This window comes from Adiantum capillus-veneris, chromosome 5 (genome assembly GCF_014529385.1).
Source record: "Adiantum capillus-veneris isolate H3 chromosome 5, ASM1452938v2, whole genome shotgun sequence".
NCBI classification, from domain to species: domain Eukaryota; kingdom Viridiplantae; phylum Streptophyta; class Polypodiopsida; order Polypodiales; family Pteridaceae; genus Adiantum; species Adiantum capillus-veneris.
Window position 1 is genome coordinate 104925430 of NC_140935.1, and position 11609 is coordinate 104937038.

At 41.7% G+C, this 11609-nt stretch overlaps 1 protein-coding gene across 2 annotated transcripts in view; it reads right to left on the bottom strand.

The window, feature by feature from the left end:
• LOC147457862 (uncharacterized) overlaps window positions 1–10849 on the bottom strand; it is a 44768-nt gene extending 33919 nt beyond the window's left edge. Inside the window, exons 1-2 of one of the 2 annotated variants that reach the window (XM_086512642.1) lie at window positions 8091–9991; window positions 7260–7936 (exon numbers count right to left, since the gene is read on the bottom strand). In XM_086512642.1, coding sequence (XP_086368768.1) covers window positions 7260–7936; window positions 8091–9163 — 1750 coding nt within the window. In that variant the 5' untranslated portion in view covers window positions 9164–9991. Of the gene's footprint in view, window positions 1–7259; window positions 7937–8090 lie in introns of both variants that reach the window. The other variant, XM_086512643.1, reaches the window with a different exon arrangement.
• Window positions 10850–11609: the final 760 nt, after the last annotated feature.

Consider the following 11609-nt stretch of genomic DNA (forward strand, 5'->3'; position numbering starts at 1 on the left):
AATCTATGATCCAACATCCATCGATTGAACTTCAAGTTCCACTGTCTTGATGCTTACTTTAAACCATACAAGCTTTTCTTTAATCTGCAAACCATTTTCTCCTTACTTTTTACTTCATGTCCCTTTGGTTGAAGCATGTAAATGTCCTCCTCTGCGTCACCATGAGGGAATGCCGTATTTACATCCATTTGCTCAAGATTTAAATCATGAGCAGCCACAAGGCTTAAGAAAAGCCTAATTGAGTTCATCTTTACAACAAGAGAAAATATTTCATTGAAATCAATACCTTTCTTTTGAGAAAATCCTTTTACCACAAGCCTAAACTTGTACCTTTTCTTCCCGTCTTCTTCTTTCTTCAGCTTGTACACCCATTACACCCATTTGTTCTGAAGTGCCCACTTACCTTTAGGCAACTCAACCAACTCCCATGTTTGGTTGCGATGTAATGAGTCCATCTCCACTTGCATGCTCTTTATCCATTCTTCTTTGGATTCGCCTTCCATAGCTTCCTTGTATGATTCTGGCTCTCCATAATTTGAGATCAAGAGATGGTTGAAGGAAGGAATAAACCTTTCTAGAGGTCTACTTGCTCTTGTAGATCTTCGGGGAATAGGATGAAAGATGCATTTTATTTAAATCTTGTTTATTTTAGTCAAGCTCTCACCTTCCCTAAACTCAAGGCCAAACTTGGCCATCTTGTGCCAAAAAGGTCAACTTAAGATCCTATTTTCATGGGTAGACTTTTGAGGGAAGCAGGTAGCCTATGCACACCATGATTGCACATTGGGATGGTATCTACATGTCCCCATTCGACATGCAACCAACACTAAAGTTAGAGTCCGTCCACCGCAGTGATTAGCACACTCAGCCTCCAATTTTCCTCAACTTTTAGGTGCAACCTGAATCTGTATTAGACCCGACATTCATGCTCTATGTTAGACTTGAACGGAATTCTTTCTAGGGGAGCTTTTGCCCTACACATGGGAATCACCTTGCCAAGTTTTGTAGCAAACCATGCACCATACCACATGAGACTTGCATCTTATTGCAGTTGCAAATCTTATGGGGTGGATGTTACCATATACATGTGGTAGTGATGTGTGAACATACTTAGGACCGTCGGGGCTTTTTTTGCCTCACTAAGAGGTTTTTCCCTCGTGCATTGTATATACGCCCATCAGTCTAGGGCTATCTAATCTCTCCATTATACACTAAGTAATACACTCTCTGTTGTGTGCCTTGAGGTTCCTTTGTCCTCTCCAAACTGTGCATGTTTTTTTGCAACCCTAATTCCAACAATTGGTATCAGAGCAGGGTGCATCGTTGCCAGAAGCTCTAGCACACACCTGCTCACTTTCTCTTATTCTTGTGAGCTTTGGCAAGTGTCGGCATGCCAATTTTATTTGGGCTCATTTTGGCCTCTGTTTCCACTATAGAGAATACTCTATAGGCTATTTTGTCATTTTATGCAAAAATTTTGTCAGTGCCATTTTTTTCATAACATGTCCCTTACAATCTTCTACGCTTTGTGCTATATAGCACATGTTGTTCCCGCTTTGTTTCTTCTCTTTTCGAGTAGTTTTCACATTAAGTACAGCATTTACCATGGTTGACAACAACACAGATGTGTTCAAGATGTTTTCTACTTAGGATAGATTGGATGGGGAACAATTACCTTATATGGGCTTATATGATGCAACATTTACTTGTGTCGAAGGGCGTTTTGAAATATTGTGCAGGGCATTGATGTACGTATTGGTTATGAGAATGTAGGCAATGTTGAGGATGTTGCAGGTTTTGATGACAGGATTGTTGTCGCCAGAGCTGTTTTGCCTACGGCTCGTTGGGATGTAAAATATGCGTAGTCTTATGCTTTGATTGTGTTTTTTGTGAAGTGCACTTTTAATCCTCATATTCCTTCAGCAAAATTTGCAAATTTGCAAGTCCTAACATGCAAGACATCAAAGACCTAAAAGAAGAGCTATCTAAATCTTTTTCAATGAAAGATTTAGGTGTTGTAAATAGGATACTTGGTATGAAGATATCAAGGGAGAGAACGAAGAAGACAATACAGCTATCTCAAGAGGATTACGTCAATAAGGTACTAAAAAAGTTTGCAATGCAAAATGCAAAAACGTTTTCTACACCTTTGGCTGGTCACTTTAAATTAACCAAGGATATGTGTCCAAAGACACAAGAGGGGATAGCCTATATGTCTAAAGCTCCATATGCTACAGCGATAGGTTCTCTTATGTATGCTATGCTTTGGACAAAACCAGACATTGCACATGCATTGGGAGTTGTAAGTAGGTTCATGGACAACCCATGTAAAGAGCATTGGCAAGCTGTGAAGTGGATACTAAGGTATTTGAGAGGAAAAACAACAAATTCTTTATATTTTGGAGGAACTGATATTTTTCTTCAAGGGTATGCTGATGTAGATATGGCAGGTGACAAAGATACTAGAAGGAGCTCTACTTGCTATGTCTTCACGATTGGAGGCACATCAGTAAGTTGGGCTTCAAAGCTGTAGAAAGTGGTCTCACTTTCTACCATGGAAGCAGAGTATGTAGCAAGGACAAAGGCAAGCAAAGAAATTATGTGGCTTCACAGATTCTTAGAAGAGCTTCGATTCAAACAATACAATGTGTCTTGTACAATGATAGCCAAAGCGCTATCCATCTTGCGAAGAACTCACCCTTTCATTCAAGGACAAAGCACATTGAGGTGTGATATCACTTCATACGTACACTTTTGGAAGAGGGACAACGAAAGCTAGTAAAGATCCATACAAGTGAAAATCCTATAGACATGTTTACAAAGGTGGTCAACAAGGAGAAGTTGAGCTTCTACTCATCTTCAATCGGCATTCAAGGATAAGAAGCCAGGATGGAAAGCAGTCACAGTTTTGGTGTGGAGATCATGGGAGATTGTTAAGTATGGAACCTAATTTACTCCTTGTAATTTTTTGTATTAAAAATGCACATTTGTAAGGCCCCCCTATGAGGAGAAGTCATCATGTGTGAAGAAAAATCACTCACCAAAAGCCAAATTTTTTACGGTCAGCTTCGCCGAAATAATATGGTCGGACGACGACCGAAAAGTGGTCAAAAAACGATCGATTGGTTGGTCGGTGGCTGGTAGTCAATGGCCAGTGGGCTGGTGGTCGGAAGTCAATGGCCGATGGACGGTGGTCGAATTCAATGGCCGGTGATCGATTTCAATATGCACTTGTCTTCTCAAGGACAACCACACATGGACACATTAGAGAGTCCAAGTCTGACTTGTCAACATAAGGGTGGCTACACACGACTGCCTCTGATGAGAGAGGACGGCCCTTTTGGCCTATAAAAGGAGGCCTCTTCTACACAAAAAAACGGATTGTGAAGCATTGTGGTGCATTGTGAAGTTGATGTGAGGTGGTGAGAGTGAAGCAAGGTGGGAGCTCCAAAAGAGTATAATCCCTTTGTAATCTACTTCTTGTTTTGAAGTACTAAAGCCATTGAGTGGCTGCTTTCATGTTGGCGTAGCCCACATTGGGTGAACCACATATCATGTGCTCTCTCTCTCTCTCTCTCTCTCTCTCTCTCTCTCTCTCTCTCATGTGTAAAAATTATCTCTCTCCATTAAGTAAACTACTCAATTATCTACTTAGCTACGTCATATTTCCTAATAGCAAAAAGTACGATAGCATGATAATGAAATACAAAGATACACAAAGCTTTACCTCAGGTCTTGGGAGATGTGTGTTAGTACTTTTTGTAGGGTCCTTGGACATACCATCTCCAACTGCCTTTTTCTCTTCTTCTGTAGCTCCCCTACAACAAAATGTAGGGTTGCATCCATGTCGGGATCCACCTTATCCTCTTTAGATTGGACACCCTTATTAGCATGATTTGCTTCTAAAGTAGGAGCACTAATAGTCACCTCAATAGTTTAGATGGGAGAACTGAGCATAACTACAATAGTCTCAATGATAGGATCGCCCTTCTCGACATCAGTACCTGGGTTGGACATAATAGAGCAGGTAGTTTATGGTAACCACACTAACCATGTGCAGTCACATATGTGAGAAGAATACGTAGACATCAACCAATATTACCTTGCATACTTGCAGAACCAAGTGTCTCCTTGTGGATGACTCCATTGCCATGATCATCAATTTGTGCAACATTCTTAGACCAACTACAACCTTCAAAGTTTTTGTATTTCCTCATCAAGGCATCCAAGTCGAAGGTTCCACATCATGAGTGAACAATGTGAAAGCACTTGTATCACCCATTACCTCAGCCATTGCCTCACGTTACACACAAGAGAAATAGTTAGTATACATTTCAAAAAGCAGTATGAACCTTGGCATACAATATTTGAAACTTAGGTGTAGGTTTCTCATACGCAATCCCAAGTGCCCAACATCTTGCAACAATGGGTATCTCCCATTAATAATCTTGGACAATATAGTTGAGCTCAGTGGTGTAGACAACCGGAAAAAAAAGGATGGTACTTGTGGGCACAAGGTAGGTAATAAACTCCTCGTTGCATGTTTGATTGACAATAGCTAGCCACAAACCACACATGATGCACCAATCACAACCATTTCAGTGCTTAAGACAGACCGGATGGAGGGGTAGGCACTAGAAGGGCCCGAACCTCTCTTTTCAAGAAAGTGCATGCCTCCATCATGAAGGAGGCATGTCTCCCTAGCTCACAAACCACCCTATCCATCTCCTCAACTAAAGCTTATAATGCAAAACAGAAGAGGATTAGGGATAACACAACCAACTATGAGTACTTCAAAGAAAATTTTTGGCATTAACAACACATGACAAACACCTCACTGCACTTGCATGTATCTAAGTATAAGGTGCTATGACCTTCTAGGTGCATTTCTGGCCTTGGCAACCCATGAGGGCTCTTTACAACTTATCAATGCATGTCAAGCACTTCAAGGCACTTGCAAGCACTTGAAAGTCCTTGCACTTTTAAGCATCTTGAATTGCACTTTGAAAGGAGTTTCAAGCACTTTCAAGAGCAGTTAGCATGCATTGTCAAGCACTTTGAAGTGCTCGAGAGAAAATCCTTGCACTTTTAAGCATTCTCAAGTTTTTCCAAGCATTCTAGAAATGCTACAAAACACTTCAAGCACTTTCAAGGTCTTTGAAGTCTCGAGGGTTTAGATCTTCTATGAGTTCAAGGCCTACTTGAAAAACCCCTTATGTGTTATTTTTTCATGAATAAGATGTACCCTTTTCCTATGCAATCCTTAAGTACCCCCTTTATATGATACCCTTGGCACACATGATATCAAAAGAGAACTCCACATTTGACAAAATGGTGGAACTCACAAAGAAGATATTATGATGGAGATCCTAGTAGACATGATCGACACGATTATGGAGATCATGGTAGACATGATCAAGGTGAGAGAAGGTACGAAAGACAAACATATCATGACAGAGAGGATGGATATAGAAAGTATCGTAGTCACAAGGATGCTGTGATTGACTGACTCACATAGAGCATGATGATTGCAAAGATAGATACAACACATATGTTGACAATGAAGACTTGAATAAAGAATACAGATATTATAGGAGGAGAGATCGAGATGATAGAAACTTTAGCTCTTCAAATGGGCATCAACCAAGGAACTTGAGTTGTTCGGTTGCTTTGTACTGCTTGTGGGCTTTTGTAATCAAAAGGAAGGGATTGTGCATGTTTTGTAAATTGCTACATGTATAATTGCTTATAAAAAAGATGTTGGAAAGAAAGACCAAGAGTTATGAGCTAAGGTTGTTTCTAGGACTTGGAAGCATAAGGGATGTGGACAAAAAGACAAGCCAAGATAGTCTATGAGTTGCGTTATCATCATAGACTGATCACATAGGAGGATGGAAATGGCTCTTCTAAGTGACCACTAGAGAGAATGATTTCACTCGAGAGATAGAAAGCTAAGTAGCTAATAATGCCAAGGGTCTTGGATATTTACCCTAATTATGATTGTTGATAGATGTAAACTCTTGTATCAAGACAATAGCACTGAAGAGGAGCTTGAAATTGAGCTTAATGAGGATAAACCAACCTACTTTAGAGTGCAAACAAGGTACTCCATTGATGTGTCACTTGTGAAAATCGTAAGAAATCCAAACGGTTCATTTGAGAGTGATGCAATGCTGCAATCTACTTTGGCCAAAGAGAGGAGAAAGTTACGAGGGTAGCCATGCTTGATTTCATCCAAACGAAGCTTTGTTCGATATGTATGTCAACTTTGGTCTCACTTTGGTACCCTTAGAAAAGCACATCAAGAACTTAATGAGCTTTCTATCAGAAATGTAGTATCTCAAAACATTTTGATCGCAGGATATGCCAAACATGGATGTGGCAAGGACTTGGATACGAACTTACAAAAGAGAAATTCACATGGTTGTGGCAAGGACTTGCTTTGAGACTTGAATAGGAAATTATAGGAGAGAAATTCCCGTTCGTTATTTTGTTCTTGAAGGCCATCCTTATGTCATAAGAAATGGACAACGGAGGACGGGACATGGCTTCCGTTTCTTATAAATATTGGTGAGATACTATGATGACTCTCCACCATACTTCCATATGACTCACGTAGTCTGTGCACTAACTATTGTTTTGATAATTTAAAAAATATTTTGTAGTATGAAAAGTTTAACAAGTGTTTTGTTGTAGCTCTTCAAAAGCGAGGTTTTTGAAGTGAAGATATTACTCATAAGGTTAGTGCTCGGTTTGGATAGAGGGAGGGATCGACTCCATGCATGCTTTACAAAAAAATGAAGTTTTGTCTTCACAAATGTGTTTCACAAAATTGTTTATGCTCTTGTTTAGAAAAGTTTATCGTTTTTTTTTTTGTAAATCGCATTATCCTATTTACACATTACGTGTCATGCACTAATGCACTTAAGAACCAAATTCACAAGAACAACAGGACAAATTCTCACAATATTTCCCACATTGTGACTTACCTCAACATCATGAGCATCTGTGAGGGAGGCGCCGCATACCTAGCTAGGTACGATTGGGGGCAGGGGACCGTCAACGTCCCCACCTGACCGACGGTCCCCTGCCCCCAATCGTACCTAGCTATGTATGCGGTGCCTCTCGAGCAGAAACTCATGATGTTCTGTATTGTATGAAAAACACTGAAAAAGACTCCATTTTCCTACGTGAGAAAATTTCTAAATCTCCTTGTGATATTGCAGAAGCCGGAAAAAAGAGGAAGAGAAAAATCATACTGCGGAGAGTGTCGAGCTTGACATCAGCGATCCAGAGTGTGTGGGGGACAGCGTTGCGGGGCAGGAGCGCCAGCGAGGTGCGACTGCCTGTGTGTCGTGAAGTGGCGAGCTCCAGCGCCTCTGCCACGCTCCTCGGTGTATCTGCCAACGCCAGCACGAGCGCCGGATTGTGGATAGCCAACAGCCCCCTCATGCTTGAATATATTTCCTGCAGCAGAGACACCTCCGAATGCTGCCCCTTCATGCCCGCCGATCCCACCTCCAAATCAAACACGCGAAACCGCCTCTCCTTGCATGCCCTCACTGGCCACCCCACCTTCTTCACTGCCTCCTCACATGGACAATACATCCCTCCTGATACCACCAGAAATGCCTTCTTTCCTGGCGTCGAATAGTACCTCGCTATCAGCGGCGCCCATGCTGTTGCCTCTGCAACCGAATGTGCATACATGAGTACATCACACTCTTGTGGGTGCATTGCTGCCCATTGTGTTATATATCCCTTACTAAATGCCCTCCACCATTGCTCATCCCTCGACTCCACCACATTTTTGAATATCACTGTCGTTTCTGCAATTTGCGCCAGCCTGTGCTCGCTGTCACCCCATGAATCCTTGTCACTGGGATTTATTGGCATGATATAAGATGCTGCCTCTCTGTACTTTTGAAGCTGGTAGCTGGACATCGAGTTTAGTCGCATTAGAATGAAGCTTTTGCTTCTAAGTTTATGACTAATATTTTCTCTCATATGCAAAGAATGACTGACGATACAAAACATGCAAAGCAGAATTTGGGTTGTGCTGCTGCATGAGAGAAAGAGAGAGACTATACCTCAAATGGAGATCTTCGCCAGTCGCAAATGTGAAAGGTGTCTCGATGAAAAGTGTCTTCACATTCTCAGCAGAGAGAAACCAAGAGCTGGAAAGAAAATCAACTTGCATGATGCGTTGGACCGTAATGTCATACGCAGGGTCTGGCAAGTAAAGCCCGGCCTCTTTGACCCCATACTTTCTATAACTTGGAAAGCTGAAGTCCTTCTGCCTAAAGGGAAGCACCCTTCCTATGCTTCCCAACACCGCATTGCTATATTTCTTCGTGCCTGCTGTGTGCGTAAGTATTTTCAACATCTTCCTTCCTGGTATCATATCATCATCCAATATGTATACATAATCTGCCCCTTCTGCTTGTAAAGCCATTTGAAACCTTCCATAGTACTTCAAATCATATGATGAGCTCATGAAGACTATCCTTGAGTCATTGTATTCCTGCGCTATTGCCCTCAATTTTGCCTCATTTGGACTCCCAAATGCTAGTATCCATACGCTGTGCAATGGCAACGTCTGCTTGAGTAAAGCATCTAGCTGTGCACACAATGTTTTCCTTTTGTAATGGTTCAAAACAATGGTAACCTTCGGAGGTGGGCCTTTATCCCACTTTGACGGCATGGCCATTAGCTCCTTGAGAGTCTCACAACCCCTTGTTCTATTCTGGAAGTCCATAATTTCCTTGAAGAGCTCTTTCTTCAAGGTGATTGTCGCAGTGTCGATGGATGTCTTCTGGTTGAAATTTATGGTCTCGAATTCGCAAGCGCTCTCTTGGAGAAATGACATGCCAGGAAGCTCAAGGTATCCATGTCTGGATGTGCCTGACACAAGGCCCCTCCACTGCTTCACCACAGCTTGAGATGCCGAGGAGATGTTAGAATGCGCTGAGGAGTCCGTTGTCGGTGGGCTGATGAAAAGGAGCAAGGAGGTTGCGTAGAGCGCAAAGCCGAATTGCAAGCAAGTTAAACCAATTAAAGTTTTCTTGTCTGGGAGCAGTATTCTCCTAGGCTTCAACTTGCCTGTGTTTGCTTGTGATGAATTAGAATCAGAAAGCTTTTGGATGATTTGCTCAGCCCCCATGGTAATTTGCAATGTCGCTAAAAAGAACCCCTCAAGGTGTGGAGTAGTTTGGGACAAGAAACCAATGAGCTAGAGAGCCGACCATACAGCACTCAAATGAAGTAATGTGGATAGAATTTGGCAAGACAGCCATCAGTACCAAGCAAATGATAGTGACAATTGGAAGACTAGTTTCAAGCTTTTGAAGTTAGTCTAATGAAGCATACAATTCTGTATGTACATCTGTAGGGGACTCCTACAATGGAAGGCCTATGTAAAGAATGGGAGAGAGAAGAGAAGAGAGACCTCAAATTAGATCTGGGTTTGAACTCAATACCTACTCCTGAAGAGGGAGCTAACCAATCTACCACACTTGAGAGAGAGAGAGAGAGAGAGGGAGAGAGAGGAAGGACAAGGTTGTGCAATATAGCCTATAGCTTGCAATGCTGGCTTATCTGCATGGGAGAGGCCAATTGCATACAAAGAGGGCCTCTTGCAAAGCAGGCAGAAAGAGCTAGTTGTGTAAGCTTTAGCAAGCTTTCAATCTCTTTCAAGACATATATATACACACACATAACACTTTTTTGTGAGTCGAAGATTCCAAGACGTCCACATTGACAATGTTCGGGGAAAATGTGTCTCGGCTTAATATTGTGCCGTTTCCAATTTCAAAAATGCAGGTAGAGGGAAATTCCGCCCCAAAATAGAGAAAAATAGTGTAAAAACCCCAAAAATACCTCTAATTTTTTAAAATTTCCTCTTGGCAAACCCAAGCAAAGGAAATTTGTATGTTTTGAAAAATGATTTTTGCCGAACACTCGTCCACAGGCACACAATATACAAGCTCTTGGCTAGACCTAAATCTAGTTACATTACATGCTACATACATTTTGCAATCAAAGTGGCAATTTAGATAAAGCACTCGTCGGGTATAACTCACATGGGATATACGGTGGGATCAGCGTTAGAAAAAAACCGGGGTCTAGTGTATTTTAACCGGTTGAAATTATAAAATCCCGGTTAGATTTTGAGCTTGCCTTTAAGAAAACCGACAAATTTACACAAGTTTTAGTGTAGTTACCGGCAAAACATTCAAATTTTGACCTGAAACCTGAGAGAATTTCAAGTTTCCCCTTAATTTGATGGGCTAGGAAAAATGTTCTTCTCTAGCCTTGGGTGGGATGATTGAGCACCTAGAGATCTCGGGCAAAGTAGACTGAAGAAAAATGTAAACTTGGGTACCCCAATTTACTTGCTCCATCCCCCCAGTTGAGAGAATTCAACCTGAGGGATAAATGAGAGCCATGTGCCCTAGCTGCATCACCCATGCACGCGCAGGTTGTGGAATGTGAACCTCTCCGATGAGCTTTGACTGTTTGACATGCAAATGTATTGCAATGGGGAAGTAAACTAGGGTACAAAAGAAAACTTGAATACCTGAGTGGCCAGCTTTTGGAAGCTTTTCTCTTGAGCTGGACGTCTGGTGCACATCCATCAAGCAATGATGCAAGCCATTGAGAGAGAGAGAGACCCTAAACCATATCTCACATGGGCATGGGAGATGCCAGATGGGATCCAAGGCCTCCATCAATCTAGAGCCTCCATATGGGCCTTCTGGTGGAAGTAAACTAGAGAGAGAGAGAGAGAGAGAGAGAGAGAGAGAGAGACATCTACAAGGACCACAAGTCGCTCAGAGCGAGTACCTACAGACCGTACTGATGAGAGATTCCCGAAGTCGAGCTGTGAGCCTGAGAGAGAGAGAGAGAGAGAGAGAGAGACCCAGACCACAGAACAGAAGACTGAAGTTCATCGCTCAGAGCAAGAGAGATGAGAGAGAATCTGCTTTCACGCCAAGCGTTGACGGTACATAAATTTGGAGAGAGAGAGCTACTAATTTTCTCGCATGTGATTCTGTAAATGTCATTGTCACCTCTCATAAAGAAAATTACAAGGTTTGTGTCAAAGTTGAAGCATTCACACCAACAACGCCATACTACTGATTTTTATTTGGTGGAGAGAGAGTGAGAGAGAGAGAGAGGAGGAGGAGGAGAAGAAGAAGAGGAGAGAGAGAGGGGAGACCATAAAATGATTTGACCATATTAGTTTTTTGGCCTGCCCAAAGGGTTTGCAAAGGCTATAAAAGATCACTTCTCTTTTTGCTGATTAAAATAAGAAAAAGGTTGAGTTGTATTTTTAAGCATTTTTTGACATGTCAAAAATGTTGATTGGTTGAAATAAGATAGTGGGTACTCATTGAAATGAATTGTGTAAATCTAATGATGGATATGTCTTCAGTTTTGAAATATGAAATGAACTCTCATAGTCTATATGAAGGAAAAGATTTTGGGTTGCCCAATGCCTTTGGAAGCATGAAACTTTGACAGCCTTACATGTTAAATGATAAAGCTTTAGAGGCTCCACAAATCCCAAGAGTCACCTTTTAATTTTGAAATTTATGTTACCCACC